This window comes from Solea solea, chromosome 6 (assembly GCF_958295425.1).
Source record: "Solea solea chromosome 6, fSolSol10.1, whole genome shotgun sequence".
In the NCBI taxonomy this organism is placed as follows: domain Eukaryota; kingdom Metazoa; phylum Chordata; class Actinopteri; order Pleuronectiformes; family Soleidae; genus Solea; species Solea solea.
The window spans coordinates 6,556,463-6,583,741 of record NC_081139.1 but is presented as its reverse complement, the minus strand read 5'-3'; the positions used below and the strand labels follow the sequence as shown (position 1 = coordinate 6,583,741).

Sequence of the window (27,279 nt, the reverse complement as noted above, 5' to 3'; positions counted from 1 at the left end):
CACAAAAATAAACATACACGTTAAAGACAGATAACCGTAACACATGCACTTGAAATACAAGGAATGACACACATACATCTTTTAATTACTATAAGATGTACACACAAACTCAGACATAAAGAGAAGATGTACATCAACACTCTGACTCACACACTATCTACAAAAAAAACGACTTGCTACAACTGGTTCACCACCATGATTCTTTAAACTAAATTGCTGTATACACACTGGTTGTTGTGGTTTCTGTCACCCTGGATAAGGGTAGCTGCCAGGAAAACCAATGATTACACTGTAAGCATAACCACCACTCTGGGGAAACACAAGTAAATGGTTGGGTCTGCCATTGACATGTCAACATTAAGCATATTATTGTTCCACATGAACACATCATACAGGGCTTGTGCTTGACACATTTTTAATAAAGTTTAAAATCAAAAAGGGAAACGCGTCAGCTACACTAAATCCTGTAGTACAGGTATTCAGATTACAGTGACAAACCTACGACTCTGCAGTTAGGAGAGCAGAGACTAAATCAAGTCAGCTGTAATCACTTGGTTTTTCATCCTTGTGCTGTCTTGATTATCTTAATGTACTGTACTGTGCAGAGGGATGTAAACAGAGCATGTCTAGGCAGAGATTGAAAGAGCATATAATCCATTTAAAATATGTAATGCTGACTGTAGGATTCCCCACAACAAGAACAGCAATATAAGGTAGGGGTTGTAAAACCCTGGTGATAGTAAGTGGCTGTGGCTGATAAATATTTCAGAGAGACGATAATTAATGGAGGATCTATTTTGAGTCTTCTCTCCAAACAGCCTATTTTAAGGAAGGGTGGGTGCTCTGCCATTCTTTGCGCAGGCAGGAGCACACTCGTTCTCTTTCCTCTGTAGACAAACATGAGAGCAGGATGAGTAGGATAAGAGGGATTCATTTGTTGCTCCACGCGCTCCTTCTCTCAGCACTGTCTAGATAGAACATGCACAAATAGGTAAAGCAGGGAAGCTTGGCTGTTGTTATGTGTCTCCGTCGCTCTAAGACTTTATTTTTATAATTTCGGTACAGTCTTTAATTCTATGGTGTTCTTTTACTGTGATCAAATAAATCTAAATATTTTATGTCACTACAGAACAGTTTATTCAATTCAATGATAAAATATTTTAAAAAAAAATTGTGTCAGAGCTGTAAACTGTCAGTTTTAGTTATGGATAAATTGAGATGTTTACTGTAATATCTTTAAGACCAAAACAATGTGATCAGGTGAGGAGTCAATACTGAAAACAACTGATGGCTGCAGCATTTTTGAAAACATAAGTTTTATTTTTATTTCTCATCTATTTTAGGTTTGTGCTGTACTATTTTTCTGTGCTACAATGCAACAGGTGACATGTTAACAAATACTGCAAGACTAAGTCAACCACAAAACAAACAGGTACTACTTCATATAAAATGCAGTTGACAGTGGATGGGGTAAGTAGGTCAATCAGTCCCCAAAGAAACCACAAAGCAGCCATGCATGGACCATGGGAAGCCCCACAGTGCAGTGCTGGAATATCCATCAATCAGCCGTCTACGCCAGGCAAAGATATAAAAACCACCACAAGTCACCACTTTCATCACCAAATCACTTTCAAAAATGGGAATGGCAACACACAAGTCAAAGTCAGCAGCACCCCAATACCTAAAGATCTGCCTCCTCTTTTGAGAGCTAGAGCAGTAGCCCTCAGTGGAAAGTCTGTTGGGGTTAACATTAGGAGAAAATGCTAGGGTTACAGGACTGGACTGGAGAACAGGGGACAGGATTTGAAGGAGGTTGAGATAAGGATGGGAAGAAGAGGTAGGCACAGTAGTGTAGAATTCTTACCCTCGAGTAGAAAAAAAAAACACACTCGGCAGAAACTGAATGCTGGAAAGCCCACGCTTCCTCTTTCTCCTTCTCTCAGCATATTGCCTACTAGCCTTTCAACTTTAATGAAAAGCATGCCTTGGGATAATGGTTGAACTATAAGTGCTGTGCTAGCTAAATAGAAAAACAATTTGTTCCACTACATATTCTTTCCTGAAGACTGTGTGTCCCTCAGCCAAAAGTAAATCTTTTTTGGTATTGTTAGACTCGAATAAGACAGAAAAATTAGTAACCAAATGCTGATTATTTCCCTGGAAATGAGAGGAATTCAACACTTATGCCACTGAAATTTAGCAAATATTACATGATGTGAACACTGTCTGACCATTGACAGATTTGTAGTATGATCTGTTATATTTGTTTATTTGTAATGTCCTACCAAAGATCAAATCCTACAAAAAAACTGTGGGCGACTGATACAAAGGATCAGGTTTTATGTACTGCACACATGATAGTTGCCAGTAGGAGGCATCATCTTACCTGCTGTCATTGATGTATCCATTTTGAGAGGACTGTAAAAAAAATGACACCTGCACATTATGAAATGCTTAATTCAACAGTTCAACCATAACAAAGGCACAACTAAGCAAACATAACATCATATGCATTTGGGATTAGAGGTGTCACTTAAATCCCAGGTTTCCAATCTAAAGGATGGTGTGATTTAATATAAATATAAAAACTATTCCTACCTAATGCATTGGAAAAAAAAAACTTCAAAGAAACTGCTCACAACCCACAAAAGTGAACCATTGGTTGAGGGATGCAATTGATGTTTACTTTCACTTAACATTTTACACTGTGAACCAAGTATGATTATTGCCAGTTTTATATTCCTTTTTAATCATATTAAGACCAAGTAACCCCTCATCAATCAAAGGGGAAAACTACTTAACTATGTAAAATGTTTGTCCAGGTCAAAAACTTACTTCCCGGGCAAAGATCCGGTCTCGTACTCGTTGATACTCCTCCTCTCGCTCTTCAATAGACTTGCTACGTCTCCCGTCCTGAAGTGGCACACGGATCTAACAAGTGGGAGAACAATCATACCAAATAGTTGATAATCTAACAGAGCCAGTTAGAATGATCTCTGTATAAATTTGACTTATTTTAACTACGGTATAATTGTCAATATTAAATACACTATTCAAACTGAGCATAGGTTGGAAAACCCTATAAACCTCAAGGCTATTCACATCAACAAAAGCTAACGAGTTGTGAATTAACAAAAAGTCATGGAAAAAGATGTTGCTACCCCAAACAAACATTCCTCAGGGTTTTTTGTGAACCAGTGTCTTTTAGACAGTGCCTCTGTCTCCCAGCCATACATCATAGCTGTTATCGCTACCTTCTTTTAGACCTTTCCTTTAATTTTTACTGCTATCCTTATGTCACACATTACCCCTGAAACTCATCTCTCCACCCACTCCACCCTGCCTGCACACTTTCTTCACCTGTCATGTGCACTGTCCATTGCTTTGGACGGTTGAGCCCATGTATCTAAACTCATCTACTTTAGCTACCTCTAGTCCTTGCATCTTCACCGTCATTCACACAAAGGTATTCTGTCAATCCTTCATTCCTCTTCTCTTCTTTGCAAAGATCCACCTCTCTAGGCGGTCTTCAATCAGTCCATACTCTCACTACAGATTATATCATCTGCAGACAACATAGTCCACGATGACTCCTGCCTGACCTCATCTGTGAACCTGTCCATCACCACTGCAAACAAGTAGGTGCTCAGAGTTGATTCTCTAAATCCACAAAAAAACAGTGCCTCTCCTCCTGGCATTTATACTTCTCCATCAGCACTCTCAAAGCAAAAATCACATCTGTGGTACTCTTGCTTGGCATGAACCCATACTGCTACTTGCTGAACTCTATTTACCCTCACCTTAAACTCTGGGCAATAACTTTGTGTTTTTCTCACTACCTCAAATGTGTGCTTTCTCTTCTTGGTATCTTAATTCTACCATCCAATGCTGCCTAGCCACATCTCCTATCTTCTTCAGATTGTATTATCTGCACAGTATATAGTCTACTTGTAAGCATCTTCCTCCACTCTTATAGATTACCCTACGCTCCTCCCTCCCTCCTACAAACATTAATATTTCAGTTTTAGCTTTAACCGTTGGGTGTACCATCCAAGACCTCGACACTCGAGGGGATCTCCAATAAAATCTGCAGCTAAGTAGCTATTAAGACAGACCTTCGCTATTCAGATCTGGAAATTAGAATACTGAGTCCTTGTACTTCTGTTGAACCAACAGCTATGGGATCCCACTCCAATTGATGTGACAATTGAGTAGAACCCATGTGGATGAATACAGGAACAGGGCACCAGATTAACTTTTTGCATGGGCAATCACTCTAGAGCTCTGTTCAAATGCAAATATTTGGTAAGAATAAGATAAATATGTATATGTGTAGTGTGATTAATACTTGTACCAAAATTGAAAGTACTCCCTCAAGAAGTTCTTGAGATATTATGTTCACAAGAATGGGGCAGATGTTTGTATGAATGGAGCACCACGATGAAGGCATTGAAAATATCATGGTAAACACAGTGCTGCCTACCTGATTATCATCCTTGTCCATACTTGCGTCATCTCTTTTAAGAATGAATTTTTTCTGAAAGTCCATATTACGCTCATCCTTTATGTGTTCAGAGAACCTTTGCTCTGGGCTGTAGAAAAAAAATTAATTAAGACCAAAACCATGTTGACATAATTTAACAAAACTAGACAAAAATGAATGTCAGTGAAAACTGAAGCATGGACATCGGGGATACACTTCTACATTGTGTCACTTTAACCTTCAGAGATTCAAGAGTGTACTGAAGTTGTAGGGAATTGAGCAGTTTGTGCTCTCCAAGTGCTTTTTCTGGTTTATTAGATTTTACTACCAGCTTGCTAAGTGCTACATCCCAGTTTATCGTAGCTTTAGCTGCGGCAGCATTGACCACAGGGTCACTCACATGCGTGTGTTGCCTGTTTTGTTGATGATAACAGCCTTGCCAGTCTGATCCACATTGTGGTCCATGCCGAAGTAGGCAGCCACACGATGAAGCAGCATGCGGTGATAAGAAGTCATCTGAGGAAACTTCTTATACTGATTACTGCAGAGGAAGCAAAAGAAAATGATCTACGATGCATATATGTTATTTAACACTGTACTTATTTTGAAGTACTAATTGCTTATTGGATTTTTTGGATGTATGTTCTGTGAGCCTTGTTTTCATGTAAACCTTTTTTCAGGAATACAAACCTTTAAATTACTTCTTTTTCAAGTTCTTAGGTGGAGGATATCACAATTTGGAGCAATTTTTGCTTTACTTTGCATACACCAATATGATTTACTGCTTTCATACAGATCTTAGATTATTATGCCAAAGTATAAAAACACAATTCTGTTTACAAGTGGACAGAAATTGAACTGAAACTTAACTTGCCCCACAATATCAACAAGCTACTGTATTTATCCCATTACCCTTTCATTCTATAAATAAGTGAGTGGATGCAAAGGAGCTTAATTTAGACACAAGTGAGTGGTTAGGAAGACCATGGCTTACTTGTCGTCATTAATGAACTCCAGGATATCTTGTTCTAGTTTGAGCAGCATCATTCGATCCCTGTTGGGCCAAAGGGGGAGAGAGAGAGAGAGGGGACAGGGGAATCAGTGACTGGAGTGTTGCAAGCATACCAACCAAAGATCAAAGGTAGAATGTACAGCAACAAATGGCTGAGATAATGGTCATGTAATAGTCATGTAAATTACAATGTTGGAATCCTTTTCAAACTGGCCCCATTATAACTGGCCTTATTTTTAAAAAAAGAAATTGTGCACTTATGTTGCCATTTTTCTAGATATACGACACCATATCACCCATTTATTTATAAACTCCTACAGCAATTGGGAGACTTTTGAGACAGTACAATTCAACAGAAAGTCAACATTTTAAAAGGTCCTCACGTACCAACTGCTAATGAAAAACTATGGACAAACACAATGTTGAACATGTTGCAGTGTTTTCCTTTAACACTGTGCACCATGTGCACACTATTTTTGAATGATTGAGTATTTATACATACTAGGCAAGTATAGGCTTGTCAGAGGCACCGCAATCAATAAAACTAAATGGATACCAGACCATGAAAACTGAGATTACATGTAAGCTCCATGTGCATTCTGGAAACAATAATTTATCCAGTGTAAAACAATAATAGTTTTATAATACAGTATAAAATTCTCCTAATAACTTTTCCAAATCTCAGCAGGATACTTTGACCATTTTGTGTGTTTTATAATGTATGAACACAAATCTAACTAATCAAGTAAATAACATACATTTGCAGGTGATTTATTTAATGTTCATATTTTTGCTTTTTTGTGCTGTTGTTAGTAAAGCTATGTCTTTCAGTTTTTGGTGGCAATCTCAATACAATACCTGGGATTGTTTTTCAGTGTGTTGACCAAAAACTCGTGAACATCAATGCCCGTGGAATCAGTGTATTCCTGACTGGAGTCTAATAAAGAGATGGAAAAAGTAAATAAGCAGGCAAGTGGAAGAAAAGGTTGAGAAACTGAGAAGGAACAAAAAGCAGGCAACACCTCTATAAGGTGCAAATGAGATAGAAAAAGCAAGTCAGTCCGCTACTGAGCATAGCTCCGAAAATTGCCAGCAATGCCATTCCAGGTGGTTCGGGAAGGATAACATAAGAAGCAGATTGCATGAGACACTAGCTTGCTGTTCTGTGCTTACACACACCCTCTCCCTCTCTCTCATAACACCACACATGCACACTTCAGGAAATCATTTTCCAGTATTTTCCACTATACATTTGGACTAGTTATTCAATCTCAGTTGCTTTTTTTGGGATCCAATTATCCTTCAGTTATGATTAGCATGACATATTGTTTTAGGCATTAATAAAACTATAGACACATTACATATAACACTCATGAGTCATTTTAAATAATTATTTCAGACATATTTTTGTAGGGGGGTGAATGTAAAAAATAAAACAACTTAACTTCAGTGTAAGTGTAGTGTAATCAACATTATGTCATCATAGGCCACCTTTACACCTGGCATTAGAATGTGTTTTCTGTGATCAGACAGTGTTTGGATAGTGCTTCACTACATGCATTTACATGTGGTATTAACATGTGTCTCCCGTGTCCACATCAAGATCCAATTGCTATCTGATTGTATGGACTCCTCTCTTTCCTCTGCAAGTGGTTTTGCAGATCGGATAACAACTTACTACAAGTGGTTACACACTATCCAATAGCAATCCAATCACAGAAAACACATTTTAATGCCAGGTGTAAAGGGGGCCAGAGGTTTAACTGAATTGTATTTCCAATGTTGCATCTTACCACGAGACAGCATCTTTCGTGGAGTCTTGTCCTTCTTCTCCTTCTCATCATTTTCATATTCATCTTTTGAGGACTTCTCCTCCTCCTTGTCTGATGGACAGCTGATGTGAAGTTGGATGATGTCCTGGAGAAAAAAAGAAAAAAAACATATTCCACTGCTGAGAAAGTATGGTGATATTTTACATTGTGTATTTTTTAATTTTAGTCCATTAGATTGTGTTAATGCTACACAAAGCTTTTTACTTCACAAAAGTTATTATAGGAGATGAATGAATGAAATAACAATTTTGATTTCACTGTGGGGTACAGGCTTAAGTTGGAAGTAAGGGGTTAAGGTCAGAGACAAGAACAGTACCGATTCTGGGGGTCCATCATTGGAGAATGGACCACAGGACTCCTCACACACTGCCAGACTCCGTACCAGCTTCAGTTTGGCATTAGACTGAAATACAATCACAGATTGATGCATTATTAAGTGACTTGTTTAAAGTGTTGACAATTAAAGGTAAATCAGTGAGATGATGCATACCCTGTGTATGTTACATAGTCAGGTATTACTAAAATTGACATTGCAATACAATTATTCAAATTTATTTTCACACAACATAAAAACTTTAAAGTTTTGTGCTGTTGCTTCAATATAAAGATGCGTGAAATGTTCCATGCCCTGCTAAATTGATGGCCTTTTCAAATATACACCTGTACTTGTTAAGCTTGGCATAATATGATATAACCCCAGTCGCAACTTTTCCTGTTTCCATTCACATGACCAATATACAACTCTCAGAAGGCAGGCAGGTGTGTCTTAGACCAGCTGATGCTTTTGAGTTTTCATTAGCTATAAACAATCCTGAGTAATGACTGATAATAGATGTCCCTGAGGAAAGGCATAGAGGATGAAGTGATACGGAGAACACACAGAGTTCTCTTTTGGCACTGTCCCTTTTACAGTTTATGTAGTAAATCCAAGAGGGAAACAACTTCAAAATTGTCTTAACTGTTAGAACAGAAATTTCTACAATGGGCTATATGAGCAAGAAATACTATATCTGACCTCAGTCACCGGTGGCACATATTCTCTATGATTCTTAACCTCATGATTAATTTCTGCCAGTATTTTATCTTTTGATAAGTTGATGATGATTATGAGTTATTTGGGTTACTTGCAAACAATTAAACCATACAAATGACTTACCTTCGATCTTTTTCTGCCATGGCTATGATTAGGACCTCGTTTCTGCAAAAGAAATGTGTTATTTTACCAATCTTAACAATTTTTCCCTCTAATACTAGTTAATCACAGATATATTGGAACTAACACACATGTTGTCCAATATGTTCCAAGAAAACTAAACCGATTAATTGCAAACTAAGAAAATAAATCTAAACTACAAAAGAAGTTCATAAATCAATGTTCACTTTTTAGCATCGCAGATAAGATGAATACTTTTTAGAGAACACTGTTGAATGAAAAGCACAAATCTTGACTAAGATGATTGAAAAAAAAAACATGTGGTCCTGGAATGAAAAGGTAGGCTTCCCCCAAGGCAATTCAAAATAAATCACTAAAACTGGATAAGCTGGGTAGCAGTTTTAAGTCACTAAGGTTAAGTATTAATGGCTTCCCCCCCGCTTATCCCCATAATGGAAATTCCCCACAATCAACTTTTTGCAAAAGCTTTTTATCGCAATATATAAAATTTTGCTAAATCTGATATTAGGCTTGAATTGTTTTCAATTTCAAGCATAAGTGTAAGTATACAATTCAGGAGTGAGCAGCATGGAAAAAAAACACACATTTTCAATTTATGATGCTTAATTATTATAACCTAAATTATATTATCATTGTTATTAATACAAATATACTGTTTTGAAATGCAATGTGATTTTTTTTAAATAAATATTAGGATTCTAATATCATCAATCACCTGTGCATCCTGTAAGGAGCCATCCTCAGGCTCCAGGCCCTCCCCTGTCCCCTCTTTAGTGCCCTGTGGTTGAGGGGAGGTCTTGCCTCGACTGCAGGGCTCATTGAGTGACCCACTCTCTCCTTCCTGCTGGATGTCTGTTGTCAGGCTAACTGACATCTTCTTAGGGGAGGGGGAGAGGGTGGGAGTAGGGGAGGGGGTTGGGAGGACCCAGGAGTGGCTGCGAGAGAAAAGAGGCAAGAGAAAAAGTCATGGTTCTGACAAGTTAACAAAACAATAATTTGTGATAATTTCACAACAAATTACCAAGGAGAAAGAAAGAGAGCATGTACATGTGAGAGTGCACTGCTATACTATCTACCTGTAGTTGGTACCAGATCTGTGCTAGACTCAATACAGGGAATCTGGATTGGAACCACACACAGAACAATGAGAGAAACCCACTAAGGTAGGGTACTTGGGAGGGTTGCAGCAAGGGGCAAAGCAACATCCATAGCACGCCTCAGCCCTCAAGGTGGACCTGTGAAAAAATACTGAGTTAGGAAAGAGTTTTTTTTTAATGACATAATATTTGAATGACTGCTCATTAAGAATGACGCTTTTGGCAAATATTTTAGAAAAAAAACAACATGCATAGACAAAAGAAAAGCATTACTGTTTACAGCTATCAGAAGAACAAAAAAGGCAGCAAAGGGGAGGGGCACCAAAAAAGTCCAGCCACCACCTCAGTGTCCTCTGAGGTCGGTCTCTTTTCTCTCTCTCTGGCTCAGTGCAGCAGCATTATCCGTCCTCCAGTCAGGAGCTCTGGAAACCTAAAGCAGCAGAGGAAGACACTGATGACGTCACATTTCACACCGAGTGACTCATCGCTGCTGCTGCTTTTTCTAGGAGGGATGGGAACATAGAGCTGAAAATTCAGAGCCTACCAGTACACAGGGCGTACAAATTATGTCTCAAGTTTTACCCTCCTCAGAATTGCTTCACAATTTGTTACTTTATAAAAGGAAAGATTCTTTTATCAGTTTTATTTTGCAGTGACAAAGAGCACTTGAAATCAATGAGTTACATTTACATGACGAGAGCAACAGCAATAATTAGCTCATTAGAAATGTAGGGAAATGGCAAATTCCCCTGGTATAATGTGATATTATAAGCTTACATTACCTACCCACCCCATGAAAGTATGCATTAACTCCCATATATATGTATATATACATACATACATACATACAATAGTGAAATGAAAAGCACATGGGCACAAATGTAAGCGTCGGAGAACCAGCATATATACTGCAGTATGGATGAGTGCCATTCGTGCCCCTGCCTGCACGGCTGTGCTCTATTGTGCTGTGCAGTGGGATAGATAAGAGATGTCTGAACAAATGAGGCAGGGATTCCCACTGTGGGGAAGGCCCAGGCAATGCAACAGCATATGCGTCATCAGCAGCATCGGCAGCATTACACCACATCACTGTCCAGAACACTCACACCCAACCCCACACTACTTATACAAGCCACCATACAGCAGCAAAAAAACACAGCCACACTATCTAGTGCAAGCAGAGACAAAAGCCTCATAACCTCAGTTATCTCAAAGTCATTTCTGTCTTTTTCTTTCTCACAGCCACACACATTCATCGTGTATTGTTGCAAAAAATAATGAATGAGTTGGAAAGCAAGGACAGTCATTTGTCATTTATTCAACCAAATGCCTACCCCTAACCAAAACCTAAGTCTAAATTAGATCTCAATCCTACAAATAGCAGTCTCTGCCTGCAAGGACCTGCATTTCAGTGGCCACGGAGAATGGGTTAGTGTGTGTTCAGGTAGAAGTCCCCATTGGGATATAAAAACACCACCCTTCCTCCACACATGGAGACCCACAGGGTTGCCAAGGAGATGGAAACGTCATTCCCAACTACTGCCATTTGTGTTGAGCAAATGAGTACCAGCGAGAAGGGCAGAGTGAAGAATGATATTAAAAATAAATACAAGGATAGCTGTGTGCACAGACTGCAAGTGAGGGAAAGATGGAAGCAGAAAGACCAGGGCAGGATGAAAAAAAAAATTCTGCTTTTTCTTATTACTTTAAGCAATATTTGAAGGTGGCAAAAACAACAATGTGGGTTCCAAGTAATCCAGGTCATGAGATGTTTAACAGAAACATCTTTTTAGATGAGTGATGAAGCCTCCTTGAGTGAGTCTAGTTGGTAAAAGGTAAGCTATAGCATTAGTAATTACCCCACATTCATCACACTAATCAGAACTTGATGCTTGTGTGATTTGTCTATGATGTTCATCATCAAGCTGACTGGAAAATGTAATGTACTCAAAATGGCAGTACAATGAATGAGGTAAACTTCCACAAATAAGAGCAGGATAAACCTATATGTTGGGAAGAAATTGTTGAGGATGTTTACAATAATGATTATGAATAGGGGGAAGACAAAGAAGACAAGCTATTTTACAACTAAAAACAGCTTAACTAATTAACTTATATTCACTAAATGAATTGAGGTACATTAGCCAGCAAAGCTGATGAGCTAGCTGTCAGTATCTATAGTCGAACGCCATAATGATGGATAGGATTAGGGTGAAAGGACAGGTATACTATACTCAGATGCTAATAATCATCAGCAGAATTGTTTCAGCAAAAGGAGTCTAGAAACCCCTAACCACCCCTAACCTCCACACTCTCCAAAACCAAGACTGCACCACACACCAACACATAAAACAGATTTACTTCAGCTAAAGTCAACCAATCAACATAAAATAGTGATGACAGTAACTGGTTATTATTGCGATTAAAATTAGTAGCATTCCTCTTCTTGTTCGTCTTATTGTCATTGCTGCTGGTGCCACTGTTATTCTTTTACTGCTACTGTATCTAGTACAAGTGAAGAACATCTGATATACAACTACCTGCACATTTATGAAGTATTTCTTGATGAGAGCAACAATTTACTCCATTAAGGGAATGGGAAGCTAACAAAAACTCAACCCATCAACGACATTGATGGGCCACAAAATTACCATCATTCTTATCAGCTCTCATAAGTGTGCAGGGCAATCTGACCCACTTAACACGGATTATTGTCCTTGTAGACTCTTACATTGGCCCTTCTGATGACAGGCAACCAACTGGAACACAGATCATACACTGAGCTACCCTCTGTGTCAGGTTACCACACCAACGACTGCCAATGGGGGGAAGCCCTGAGTGAAACTGTGTATATATGTTGTTGGAAAGAGTGACCGAGTTTCCCATTTGGTCAACACATATATATGCATAGCATTCACACCCATGTGCTGTCCGCCCGGGAACAATTTTGGGTTAAGTGTCTTGCCTGGGAACATATCGGCATGTAGACTAGTGGAGCCAGAGACTGAACCTTCAACCTCTCTACCCATTGCTCCACAGCCTCTCCGTGTGCCTCTCCTTTTTCTCTGCAGGGGCTGAGTGAAGGATGAATTTGAATAGGAGCGCAAAGCAGTGCAAACAGGAGTAAGCAAGCACATACAAACCCACAGACAACAGTGGGAGAGATGTACACAGGCAGCTTGCCCGATTCAGCTTGTCTGTATTCAGCCTTCCACCTTGCCCATTTGACGTCAGAAAGAACCCATTTCACAAAAGGCAAGGTTGTGTCTTTACAGAGTGGGGCTGGCTGACGAGTGGAGCAGAGTTTGTGCAAGCTCAGTGCTTGCACATGTTATATATCAGGAGCACTTGCACTATGTAGGTACCAGTGTTTGTCTGTGTCAGTGAGGATTCCCCTTTGCGTCAGTTGCACAATTTCACACATGGAGGGTGAGGGCGCCAGCACATCACTGTGGACTGGAGAAGGACAGTCCAGGAAGATTCACTTCAAAGATTGTCCAACACAAATAGCTGAACAAATTTTCAATATGTGATGCAAAATGATTAAGATGACACCATTGGTTAGAAAATTGGCAAAAAAACAAGATAGGAAAAGAAAACAAAAGGGGGGTCAAATGAAGCGGAAGACAAGGTTCATCTTATTCATCAGTCTCTCTTTGTCCTTCTCCTTGCCACCCCTTCTATGTATTCTCTCCGTCACACTGAGGATACCCCTTGCTGCCTTCCACCCCCTCCACATCAACCCCTCCCATCAATATCTCACTCTCCATCCACCCACTATGAAGTGTTAGCTGTCCGTCCCTCTCCCCTTCTCTCTCCCTTTTTCCTTCCTCTTTTAATGTGTCTTCTTAAATTGTCAAGCCTGCTGCTGACGCCATCCTCCTCCACTCAGCCTACCCACTCAGTCCTGTGGGACGAGCTGTGACTCATACTCTCCCTCCTTCCCTCCCCTTCCTCCCTAGTTACCTACCTACCTACCTTTCTGTAGCTCTCTCCAAGTCTCCCTTTCTCTCGCTGTTGCTCTCACTAGTTACAATCTATGTATAGTTCTCTGCTGCATGTGGGGGAACATACTGAAGGTGCATGGAAAGAACAAATCAGACTAAAGAATAAGAACACAAGAAGTAGGTGAGAAAATATTTGGCCAATTGAACAACGGTTTCACTTCTGCAGAAAGATCAAATGCTAGGAGTAAGAGGGGATCCTGATCATGTCGTGACGCAGTCAGCAGTGCAGAAATATGGGTGAAATCCATATTGGCCAAATAGTTACAATGTTTCAACAAATTGCTGGTGTTTTTACCTTTGGAATTCCCATTGCAACTTGTGTTTCCTGCAGCATTTGATTCAATCCTTATGGATATTTTGACTTCCCAGTGTTCCGGACAAAGAGAGGACACTTGGAGAGTGAGAGGAAGAGAGTGAGATAGCAGCAGCAAGCAAATGAAACAGCAGAGGTGAGAGACCACGAATGAGAGCAAGGCAAAAAGGTCACACTGGTCTAAAATAACTCGTATGATTTAAGGTGCTTCATCTAGGGCTATTGGGTAACTGCAAAAATGTAATATTACAGTATTAACAAGCTAACCGTGTGGATGACAGGGCAAATGACTAGAGCACAGTTACACATGGCAGGGAAAAAAGGCATTAATGTTAACTGCTCTGAGCAGTAACAACTACCCAGACCCTGCAAGACAAAAGCTAATGCCACTTTTCCACTACATAGTTCTAGCACGACTCGGCTTGGCTCTACTCGGTGTATTTTGCTTTTCAATTGGGGATAGTACCTGGTACCCTTTTAGTACCTGCTCTGGCGAGGTTCCAAACAAGCTGAGCCGATACTAAAATGTGACATCAACAGACTACCGGCCAGTGATTGGCAGTAAGTGTCGTCTCTGGAACCCCACAATGACAAACTGTAGATCAGTTAAAATGGTTAAACTTTAGGACGTACTTCAGGATGTCTGTTGGACAATTTGTAGATATGAGGAAGTTCCTATTTAGGGCTGGGTTCAAAAAACAGATTTTCCTATTTTTATTTGGAAGATCAGATATTGATGTATAGTGCGAAAAGCGAGTCACACCCTGGACAGATCGCCAGTCTCAGAGTTATGGTAATGAGAAGTACACATGCCAAATCCTGTTGGCAACAACAGGATTGGTGTGACATTGGTCATTGGTGTGACCTCTCTTTACACCTTTCACTGGAAGCATAGTGTTTACTGCTACAGCGTCAGTGTTTTCATCCACATCCCGCAGTGAGGAAAAGACAGAACCAGGAGGAGAACCAATGATGAGCATAACTGAGAACAGCACGTAGATCCTCCGAGACCGAGAGGTCACAAGTATTCCTGGCTTCAGGAAAACTTAAAATTTAGCCGACCATCATCCCCCCGGAGCACTGATTCACCACCATCTTGCTGCGGCCTCTGACACAAGCAGGAGGTTCCACAGTCCCAGGGGGTGAGGGCAACACCTGCAGGCTCAGGATGCAAAAAAATATTTTTTTTTAAAAAGGTTGTGAGCAAACTTTCAGCCCCAATTCTAAGCATATGGGCAGGCAACTAATTTGTTTTTTGTTGCACCAAGACAGTGGTTAGAAAAGTGTTTACTAATTAAATTGTCTAAATTAAACTAGTGTTTCAACATTCTGGACGAGGAGAACCATAATTCAAAATAATCAACTTTCTTAATTGTGTAAAAGTATAAACCTGATATTGAAGCACTGTGAGGGGATTTAGAAGGATTGCTTACTCAGATTAAACATGACATTTTAAATGAAAAACTGTGTCAACATGAAAATGGGTGGCAACTCCTGCACTGATCATGAACCTTACGTAATGTATCAGCTTCTCTTACTGTGGAAATAGGAGCAGTGAAGGAGGATGCAAGAGGAAAAAAAAAATAACAGAAAAAGATGGAGGAGCAAGGGGTGGCTATTCAGACAGGAAAAACTTCTCAATGATGAAACAATCTGTGCTGTTAAGTGATTGGACCAGACCTCCACCAATGGGAGGACCAGCTCCATGGCAACAGGCTCTGTCACCAAGAGAAAATCAGCCATATCCCTCAACACCCCCATATTTTTCTCTCCTTTTCTCTCACGACCCCCCCTCCTTTCCCCAATTACAAGGCCGAGTGTATTTATCACTCGGTATTCACATTAAATGCAATTTTAACAGCACACAGACTCACATAACACATGTGCTACTTATAGTCTGCACAACGCAGCTCAATCACAGATACAAACATACCCGTGTGACCAAATGAGGCATGCAAATGTACAAACAGATTTAATAGGGCTTACAAGGTGATTAGAATATGAATCATTCACACTGGGTTATTTAAAATGTTCAGATTGGTGATGACTCCCCTCACACACCGTCTGACTGTCAACAGTTACGCCCCTCACTCTCCTGATGAGAGCAGTGACTAACTATTAGGTCTGAGCTGATTCTTGAACTAAACAAAATGACCTCACAGACACAAGAGACCTCTGAAATAAGGAAGTAGGTTCAAGCAAATAAAAAGAATTGGCTCTTTGTTCAAGTTAAGATTAGTATAGCCTAGGGGAATCATATCTTGGTAGTAATCCAGCTATACTGGACACAATAAACTTTCCCAGCTTCACACAGCACACCAGTTAACATTTGAGGGCAACTGAAAAACTTGAAATCCACTTAAATCAAGTGCCAATGCTATGCCAACTGTACATGCCAAGAGGTAAAGCCTTGTAGACTTATTTTGCCATCTGCTGCATGACCTGTCATATCAAACTGACCTGTATTGACAGGATAGGATAACAGTGAGCTCAACTTTTTAAAAATGTTGCAACATTGATAATTGATAACCATTCCATTATCACTCATCACTCATGTGTATGTGTGGAAGGGGGGGCTATGTGTATGAAAAGTGCTATATAAATAAAGAATGTATGATTGATTATTAATAGTACACCAGGCATGAGGCAAGTGCAATGTTCCAATACTGACAATGCTGTGCTAAAATAGAAGATTATAGCTAAAAACTATATCTGAATACCGGTATGTATATGCCATTTGAATTATTTTAACAACTGGACAAATCATTCCAGAGCCCAGAACACATTTGTACATACTATAAACATTGACTATCAACAACTAACACAAACCATGTGTGGCAAATCAATAAAACTTTGCTGCCATTTTCAAATTCATTGGATGTTTTGTCTCTCAACACACATTTTTTCTCAATGAAAAATTGCTCAGACAACACTGCCACCCCTGCATAGATTAGGAGGGGTGTTAATTAGAGAAACTGGACATGGCAGCAAATCACTAGATCATGTAGTTGCCCTTATCAACAATGGAGACAAAATAAGGAAACTTCTGTTAAACATAAATAATTCAAAATGATTAAATTGAACGGATTACTCACACAGTGTATGGTGTGTACCTGGTTGTATTTAGTTAATTACTTTCAGTGTAAATATATGTTTCTAAGGCATGGACAGTGTAAATATATGTGTAAATATATGTTTCTAAGGCATGGACAGGGAATCGGTAACATGAGTGTGTACTTAATATGTGCTTCAACTTTTGGTAGTCAGGTGACCTGGAGCTGCTCTCTCACAGGTTTCCGCCCAGATCCTCCCTGGGACACAGCTCTCTGTGTCCCTGGCCAATCAAACGAAACGAATCAGGGCTGTCATTTGAAATCTGTCAGCGTGAGCACACAACTTCTCCATAGCAAATGAAGTGGGTGATGACTGAGTACATCATGTCTTTATAGAGCATGTACAAAAAGCTTTCACATATAGGAGAATACCTATACTTGTATTGAATGTTTTTTCTATGGTTTTTGTCTTCCTATTTACAAAAGCTTAACAATCAGGCAAGTGAAGTTACTAAAATCTTTTTTTTCTTAAATTATATTTAGATTTCTCAAAAACCAAACCATCAGAAACCTCGGCATGAGAAAGTGTAAACCTTCTGACTTCTGACAATTACAATAATTGTTACTCTATAGGGTAGCTATTGATTTTTCCTCCCTTTCTCTCTATCACACCAAAGTCTTTTTCCCACGCACTGGCAATTACTATGCAGGACTGAGGGTGAAGGAACATCAACTACCTGGGGGACACAACTCCAAAATCACAAACATATGGACAACAGAAGTCGTGGTCATATGCATCGACAAGTGTGTATACAAAACCTCATTTAGCTCTGGCAACCTGACAACAAATGTGTCCCTTCCATCTGAATTGGGAGTTGTTGCTGCTGTTTCTGTTTTCCAATTACAACTAGCAATAGGATTGTTCTTATTTTATGAGGGAAGAAAAGTGTAGTTGAATTAAGGTATAAGCCCAAGACACTGATACATCTCAATGTATAGTAATGCTAAAAAAAAAAAATAATAAATAAATAAATAAATAAAAAACAGGCAGCCATTATGTGAATAGACCATATTCTGCACATTTCTGGACTGATGCAACAAAAGGAAGCAATGTGGACTGTGAGTACAGAGATTTTGCAAAGCTTCATCACCATCAGAATAGAGAAGAGGGAAAAGCCAGGTCTTCTAAACATGAAGCAGTGCCGAGGCCACGAGGACAGCTTGCTATTTATAGCAACAGATTTTTTATTCACGAGGGCTCTGCTGTTTCTCTTACACGGTCTCTCTCTCTCACTCCCTCTTCCACTCTATACTTTCCGTTCCCTCGCATATGTTGAACAAATGAGGGTGGTAAACACTGACCGTATGCAGGTGTAAATGTGTATCATCTGTGGAGATCACTTAGATATTTCACATCCGATCCATTTTTTAATCGTCATAATCATAATCCACAACAGCATCGTCAAGCTGAGGATAAACTTCAGGGTCTCTTAACACAGCGCTTCCCACATGCCCAATGTAAGCTCATAGGTTATCCTTTTTTACTGTACACCTCCCTCCCTCCATCCCTCCTCAGTATGACAGAGTTGCAGAGTCGACACCTACTTCTTAGTGACTCTCCACCCCCACCAGGCCACCTCCTCCTTCCCTCTTCTTACACAAGGACACAGTGGAAGGGAATTCCTCATTACCTCAGCATTTGCCTCACTAAACACATTTTGCGTGTCTGTTCATACATATGTGAACAAAAACACAAACAAACAAAATGTACTAACAAACACTATTAATCCATCACAAAAAAAAAATTCTCCAAGCCTTGCATAATGCATAAAATCCATACACATAAAAGCCCCTTACAGCTTTAATACACAGATAAAACTGCTGCAGTTATACAAGTAAAACATGAAATGATCAAACTATCTTCCAGAAAGCCCCATGATTATATTATTTTTAAAGCGTGCTTTAATTTCTTTACAAAAAGCAAGGCAGGTGTTAAGATGACATGCAGTTATAAAAGCAACAATGGCTTCACATTTTCATGCACAACAAGAAACTACACAGCACAAAGACACACACACAAATGCATGCTTACTGTATTTAGAGTTCAGCTCTGTGGAAATCCAGCCAAGTCAGATGAGGTGTCTCACAAAAAAAAAGCACATTATCGCAGTAGCAGCTCTGGACCAAGACTATGTTGACATTAGTTTTATCTTGCTCTGTAGTACAGATGAACGAATGCCATTCCCTTCAGCATGTAAATAGCTGAGATTCATAGGTGTCACTTTCTTTCGCTTATTCTAGTTTCTTCATCTTCATACTTGGTCTGTAATGTAGTCACCAAAAGCTCAGTTTTGTGGATGGGTTTCATTTAAAATGGTGAGGAAGGCGATTTTGACTGCCCCCTTTCTTTTTCTGAATGAAGCACAAGCACTAAATGGTAAGCAACTCTCTCTCTCTGCCTCCCTCCCTCCCTCCCTCTCGCTCTCTCTCTCTCTCGCCCTCTCTGTGTTTGCATCGCTCCATTCTCCTCCAACCCTCCCTTTCGTGTGGATTCTCTCTCTCTCTCTCTTACATATCTGGTTTGCTCCCTGCCTCTGTATAACAATATAATTGCAATGACAGCCAACCCAGGACTCACAAAAAAAAACAGCTGTTTAAAGGACTGCTTGGCAGCAGGATACTTCTGAGTGGTTGCAATAAATACGTTCTTTCACAACACAAGATGTGGTACCATAAGAAATTGTAAAATAAAAGACACAAGCCTCAATTTGCATTCAAGTCAGTATTCATCTATTTCCATATGTATGGAAATATACAATATGAGGTCGTTATAGGTAGTTTATGTTCCGACAACCTGATCGAGCTCAATGTATTGACAGCTGCTTGTAAAACTCTGCTATGGTGGTTAAATAAACCACAAGAGGCTTTGATGGGAAACAAGTGAATAAACTGATGAAACCATCTTATTAGCTCGAAAAAACTTAATCTAATCAACATCTTCAACAGAAAATGACATATGCATCTTCTCCCTGCAGCGCCCTCACTGCAAACATGAGCTTATGAAGACTCAGAATGGCACAACATACGCAACCAAATAGATGCTAGTTAAAGTTGTGTCTGTAACGTAATACTAAGAAATTAAAAGAGGCGGTCACCGCCACCTAACATAGCTGAGGAGGACACAATTCATTCAATGTATCAATTCCCTACTTGTGTTTGTGTAGTGCGACAAGGACAGTATGGATGGAAACGTAACCTACACATGCCACTGTGGAGATGAACACATCACAATAAAACTGTACCCTTTTTTAGCACTGACAATGGTTTACGCTCTTTGTCCTCTTAGCTCACAAATCTCTGCCACCACTGCATGGGGATGGAGGCAAGCAATGTGGAGAAGCCAGGGACCAAAGACAGGTTTCAATCCACTGCATGCATCTTTGTTTGCTCAGAGTTCAAATCACTGGGCTGTAGAAGGTAACAATAAATGAAATGAAACCTCAAACACAGTTAAGCACAGGTAGTGTTAAAGGTATTGTTCGGCACCAGCAGTGGAAAAACCCCAAATTACACCCACTACTTGTGGCAGAAAATGGGGAAAATTATACTATGGTAAAGTATCAAGATAAAATGTGACCCAGTCCTAACGAAAAAATACATCCTCCAAACATAGTTAAAGATCTCTTTAATATGGAACTGAATGGAGTAACATAAAATGACTAATTGTGTTCATTTCTGCAAGATATACCCCAAAAACTATTTAACCCCAGACTTAAAAGTGTTTCATGTAGATTAATGCATGCAGTTTTTATCAGTTTCTGCTACGATGAACATTGGTGGGAACATGCTACCTGGGTGAATATAATAACTTGATCTTCATACATCACTCATCATCAGGCTGTTAATATAGCCATTAGCCACAAATGTTTGTTGCGATTCTTAGTCAGCTTAGTATTTTTTGTATTTAATTATTAAGATCAATTAAAGGATGGACTGAAAGAGGGGACCAACACAAGCGCTACAAATTATTACCTGAACAGCATTTTTTGTAGCAGACAAGCAGACCAACCTTTCTTGTGGGTTTTCAAAGGCCTGGTATAGCCACTAATTTTAGAGTAAAAGAGGCTATATATATATATATATATATATATATATATATATATATATATATGTAGAAAAGTAAAACAAATATGCCGACCGAGGAAGTAAGGTCAAGGTACTGAAGAAATTGATCTTTTAAATTTTCGACAAAATCAGTCAATATCAGTGGGGCAAATCTTACATTTGAATTTTGACAATAAGCAGGACAATGGTAGCAAGTTAATAGATGCCATATAAAGTTTGCAATGTGGTTAAGTTTGCCCTTTCAAAGCAAGGCGATGACATGTGGGTGCTGCACATAACCCGGTACAGAAAATGGTAGGTGTTAAACAGACAGACATTTAACGTAAACGTGGCCTTCTGTCCCAATCTAGCCATGTTCAATTAAGATACTGACCTAATGAATGAAATATAGGTGATACCATGTATTACTCAATCCATTTACAAAAGCCTCCTCTGCATTTAATGGCCAGGTAACCTCTGTAACATGACAGTAAGAGAAGATTGTAAAGGTCTTAAAATAAAGAAGGAAAGGGGGAGGAGCTGAGCAAGGATCAGAAGCTAGAGATATCACAGAAAAACTGATTGTAAACAGAGTCACCTGACAAGGTGCTGCAGTTGTTTCATTTTGAATATAATGGAGGTGATGCTATTAGGAAAGATACAATTGTGATTTGCATTGCAAAGATAACTAAATTTAACTTTGTATATATTTATACAATATATTCACACCTTGGGATCAGTGATGGGAGCCTTTTTGAATTAAAATATTTTAATAAATTAAGATACACTACTCATTAAGATAAAGACATACACATTCTAAAGGTCTTAATAAATGTACCTGGGAAAAAAAATTAAAAAAGAAAAGATAAAATAAAGCAGATATTTTCTCAACCACTGACATGTGAGAATTCCTATTTTCTTTCTTTTAAATTATGATGGGGGAACCCTCCAGCTTTGAAGGAATGCAAAGTGCAAACTGCAAAGAAACCAGCCACCTCCCTTCTACTTTGATCAATAATTTACATCGCAGCTAACGATAAAAATGTATTACAAAAGACAACTAAAAAACTGCAAAAAAGATAGAGATAAAATACATCATAAAGAATAGGAAAAGAAGAGGAACAAATAGAGACACGGAGATATAGAAACAGGAGTGGTTAAGAGAAGCAAGAGATATGAGCAGCAGCAACGGCACTGAGCTTGGTGCTCTAGCAGAGATCTATATATAGCTCTTCAAATCTCTCTAGAAAAAGCCACTCTCCTGCTTCTGCAGCTGCAAACAGAGATTCAGAGACAGAAGCAGATATGCTACCTGGCTGACAAATGCAAAGATCATGTCTATTTCAAATTACATCTACCTGTAAAATACAGTAATACATACACATTGGCCATTGTAGCTTGGAAAAATGTTGGATCATCCGATTTAAACAAGTTGATTTACTCCAGCATATAAAATGACATGTTCTACAGGTGTATGAAAGAAGTTTATAGTTATGCATCCTGCAAAAACAATAAATTAAAAGACGATTGTGAATTATTTAAATGCTCACTCCTTCAGCTAGTTGTACTAGGTAAGTCTGATAATTTTACATTTGACAATTTCATACATTCTACAAATGGAAGATTTAAACTGGCAAGATATAAGTGGGAAACATTTTGACAAGCATGCATGATACCATATCTTTGCTCATTGCTGGCCTTAGCAACAGCAGACTGTTGATTCAATGACTCACCTCCATCAGATCTTACAATAGATGAGCCTTTTCTTGATGATAACACCCTGCCTGGACTCAGCCCAATGTACGAATGCAATGCATAGAAATATACTGTAATAGGGTAACAACTTGTACACAAAGAATGAGTGTAACCATGTTTTAAACCTGAACTTGCTCAGTAGAAGTACTTCCTAAACCTGTCTTTGATCTCACTGAGCGATCTCAACATCAAATGTGACTATGTTGGCAGTCCAAGCCTACTTGCTATTTACTATTTCTTGACATTGCATGACTGGAGCATGCGTATTAATATTTATGTTTTCAGGAACACATGGCATTTACCCCACACGGATGTTTGAATTGCAGCTCTGACAATGTGTGCAGTGATCCCACTTTGTTTGTCTCAACGGTCTTGCTATTTCTGTGTCAAAAGAAGCACTGAATCAAAGATAGGATGATTATAAATTGTTAAGTATTTATTCCTAGTCAAATCTTATACCATGTGAGTATTTTGCAAACTATAGAGTGAAACACTTGGGGAAAGGTTGACATGATGACTTAGTTAAGAGAGAAGCCAATAAAGCTTAGAAGTGTATTAAAAAATATACCCTAACCTTAAATACCACAGTGCAATACAAAACCTGAATTGCACACAATGAATTACAGACCAAACTATAGATTAGCTCACTAAGACTCAGCTATGACTTAAAACATAAAATCACCAACACATACCAAAGATCTGCAGCATCTGGTTATTTACATTTACACTTAGCTGTTATTTCTGACCATCAGTGGACATAAATACCCTGTTGTCACCAGCTGATGGAGGCTTTAAGTGCGACTGAGATGACCAACTACAACCATTTGCATTCACTTGAATCTCATTCAAGCATTTCATCGCAAAATTATACTGTATATCCGTTCACTCACACGTTCATTCAGAGTTCAGTACTGATTCCTAGACACGATTAGTAAGAACATGTTAACATGGCCATCTCGAGTAAAGCATGGGGAACGCGGACTTTAAAAATGGTGCTGGTCTTTACTATACATTATATCTTGAGATTAAAGATCATCCATTTAAAATCGTATTGACGTGTTTAGCAGGTTAAGCTCACCGTTTTGCTGGCCGCCGTGTGGACAATCCTTCAAGTTCCGTCTGTAGAGAACATATGGAAATATGGTCAGAGCTGTGGCTCTACAGTTGCCTGGAAATATTAGCTTGCCTACACGCTAACAATAGCTAGCTCAAGACTTAAGCCTGATTCCTCCGGCGAGTATAATTAGCCACGTACGGCACCTAGCTTAGCTAATGTTAACCCGCTAGCTGGCTTTTCTCTTCAATGTACACAAGCTAACAAACACAAGCAAAACAACTGATTTATATTACGAACGGCGGCGTAACAATGGAGCATGTATTCACAGCGAAGCTAACCTTGACATTACTCTTTACTGTCAGATATTTGAAAAGCAGGTGCTAGCTTGTACAGCTAACTAGCTTTACGAATGACTTACCGATGCTAGTTCAATGGTGCTGCTAGTTGCTGCTGCTGCTGCTGCTGCTAGCTGCTGCTACTTGATTCACTGCGACCCCGACTGTCAAAATAGCGCCGCGTGAAGGGACAGCGGCATAAACGATAAAGAGCTAGCGCTCTGGTGAGCGACGGTGTCACCCACAGCGGCGCAGCTAAACAACAACAAAACGCCAAAGAATAAAAAGGACACAAATTAAAGAAAAAAAGAAACAAAACGCTATTCCCCCTTCTCGGTTACGGCTTGTGCGAGAGTGTCAGCGTCACTTTTTTTCCTCCTCACCGACAGTTTACGTCAGCGACGTACCTCACAGTCGCAGGGAGACATTCAATAGGACACAGTACACTTGTTTTTTTATAGGCTACATAAAATGCCACATATCACTCACTGTCAAACTCTATTGTCTGTGAAGGCGCATCAGGAAGGTGTCGATAACCTTTTTTTATTTGACCTATGTTAAATTTACCCGTGCATAAACTATGAGGAATGTGGCACGCAGAGACTACAGGTGGCGTGTAATAATAATAATGATGCTGGAGAATTATTTAAAGGTCTGGAAATTTTCCGAATTATCTTAACTCAAGATTTAATAGCACAGACAAACGGATATCTGAAGCTGGTCTCCATTTAGAAAGTTTGGAAAACACTGGCATAGAATTGTTTGTGTTTGCAAGTTTTTAGACAATGTTTTGCATTTTCAACAGTGGTGTGCACAGGGGGGGATTGCTAACCTGGTGTCCTCTTCACATGCCCTACTGGGTGCCATAATATGTGTCCTCTCAAGCAAAAATTAAATACTAAAAATGTATTGTTTCTGAAGGAGTGCCTTTCTTATGGAGATAAGTGATGCAGTGCCCTATAAAATGCCCATACAATTTTGTTTCATATGGGAATCCTTACAATCAAAAAAGGTGCCGTTATAAAGTTCCCTACTGTGCCTATATGACAGTGTCCCAAAGGGTGTCCTTAGAGGAATTTTTATTCAGTGCTGTATAGAAAATGCCCATCTCAGTGATAGAAAGTGATGCCATGCTGTGTGAGAATGTGGGAAATTATATACTAGTGGTGCAGCAGGTGCCCTTTTTTCACCCCTGCCCTTCCAAATGTCTGTGCACACCACTGATTTTCAATGTATATTGTGTTTTCAATGGCTTCATTGTACTGTACTGTGTTGTCTATGTATGGATTTTATTTTCTCTGGACTGTGTTAGTAATAAAGTCTGACTTGAACTGAAAAACTGAATAAGGTAGAGGAAAGTAGTCACGCAAGCACATTTTTAATTAAAAATAATAAACATACTATATGTGCATGTTTCACTTCAACATTTTTTTGTTTTTTCATCAGCTAATCAAATCCATTACTATCTCTATTACTATCAACGAGTCCTGCTCAATGTGCTCCACCATGCACATGTTTAAGGCGGGATTCCCCGTTTGGTCAAAAATTCTCAAAACAATTCAAGCATGAACTTTAGAATGAGTGCAACAAGATCACCAAGTGTTCTCAACAGCAATGCAACTTTTAAAAAACTTTCGGTTGAGACCTTTTTTGATAAACTTTTCCACTCCTGCATATGAAACCAATAAAATATGAAATGCCTCATCACATCTGATAACTATTTTCATGCGGCTTAGCACATATTCAAGCTTTTAACTGGAGTTATAACTTGTCCTGCAACAAATCTAACAGAAATATTTGCTTCGACGTTGTCTTACAAAGTCATACACTGTGTCCATCTTGTACTGATGATCCCACATACTTCTGCTAAAGTAGATTTTGTCAAGGCACGACTTGTAATCAAGTATGGGTGTTCATTGTTACAGTCACTCAAGTAAAGGATCTTACTTGAGTGACTTTGCAACTGTGGGAAAAAGTACTTTTCCCACAGTTGCAGCTCTAAATATCTTCACACAAAACCTTAATGTAAATAATGGACGATGGGGGGTGGGAGTTACTGTTGGGTGAAATACTTGAAATAGTACTTTCAAGTACTCTTGTACTTGTACTTCCTAAGATTGCCCACTAGTGGGCAGGCAAGTACTTCAACGTGTGATTCATAGGAAGACATTTGCATACTACATTCTCCATGTATGCATTTGGCTCATCATTTTGAAATGTAAAACTGTTGACTAATTATGGGATTTCAGGACACTTGTGTGCTCTAAGAGCTTTACAATTTAATCAAGTTTGAATCATTTTGTACTCATTCAGACATTTGGTATTTTTAGTATTAAATATATACAGTATATATATGTATGTATATACATGGAAAGAGAGAAAGAGAGAGAGAGAGAGAGGGGGGGAGATCTTGTTTCTGTTTTGCAAAATTGCCTTTGGGATAAATAAGTTGTGTAATCATGTAACGTATTGGCAATAACTCAACATGCTGCACAGGTTTTTAGTTTGAAACAGTGGCTTTACTGAAAGTCGTTACAAGGTAATTAGCCTGTGTATCTATAGAACTTTACAACATGTTTATACTTGCACATATACATGCAGTTTCGAGTGACTTTTTTCTTGTATGACACTCCACACACACATGACTTGCATGGACACACACAAAGAGTCATAATTTTGCTGCAGCACTTTGTGCCACCCCGTAGGTTAACATGACAGAGCCTGTTTAAATACCGCCTTGTGGTCCCCACCTGAAACCCTCGAGCACTTTATCGACCACAACTGGTGAGATGAGTTGGATTCTAAAACTGGGTTAAAAGGCACTGCATTTCAGCTTTCACTGGCAGGAGTGATGATAGTGAGCGTTTCCCTCTCGGTCGATTCGGACGTGGCAACATGGCACAGAAACAACCTGACCTTATTTCGTCAGATTCATCCTCAAATATATGGAGACAAGACCCCTTTAATCCGGCCAGTATGTTGACCCAAAGCAGCCCGTGAGGTCAAAGACTCATGAGTGTGACACTGCCAGAAAACTGCACAGACTTTGTGAGATAC

The 27,279-nt window shown here is 39.2% G+C and overlaps 1 protein-coding gene across 13 annotated transcripts in view; it reads right to left on the bottom strand.

Annotated features, from left to right (window-relative positions):
• LOC131460733 (R3H domain-containing protein 2) overlaps positions 1-24,597 on the bottom strand; it is a 35,641-nt gene extending 11,044 nt beyond the window's left edge. For 2 of the 13 annotated variants that reach the window (XM_058631481.1, XM_058631485.1), the window contains exons 1-14: positions 24,306-24,596; positions 23,909-23,949; positions 9,879-10,028; positions 9,578-9,736; positions 9,217-9,436; positions 8,484-8,525; positions 7,644-7,730; positions 7,289-7,412; positions 6,354-6,432; positions 5,478-5,537; positions 4,884-5,024; positions 4,484-4,592; positions 2,836-2,931; positions 2,387-2,436 (exon numbers count right to left, since the gene is read on the bottom strand). In XM_058631481.1, the coding sequence (XP_058487464.1) occupies positions 2,387-2,436; positions 2,836-2,931; positions 4,484-4,592; positions 4,884-5,024; positions 5,478-5,537; positions 6,354-6,432; positions 7,289-7,412; positions 7,644-7,730; positions 8,484-8,525; positions 9,217-9,375 (947 nt within the window). In that variant the 5' untranslated portion in view covers positions 9,376-9,436; positions 9,578-9,736; positions 9,879-10,028; positions 23,909-23,949; positions 24,306-24,596. Of the gene's footprint in view, positions 1-1,681; positions 1,736-2,386; positions 2,437-2,835; positions 2,932-4,483; positions 4,593-4,883; positions 5,025-5,477; positions 5,538-6,353; positions 6,433-7,288; positions 7,413-7,643; positions 7,731-8,483; positions 8,526-9,216; positions 9,437-9,577; positions 9,750-9,871; positions 10,029-19,063; positions 19,159-23,908; positions 23,950-24,305 lie in introns of those variants that run through there. The other 11 variants (XM_058631482.1, XM_058631487.1, XM_058631476.1 and 8 more) reach the window with 10 other exon arrangements.
• Between the last annotated feature and the right edge of the window lie 2,682 nt (positions 24,598-27,279).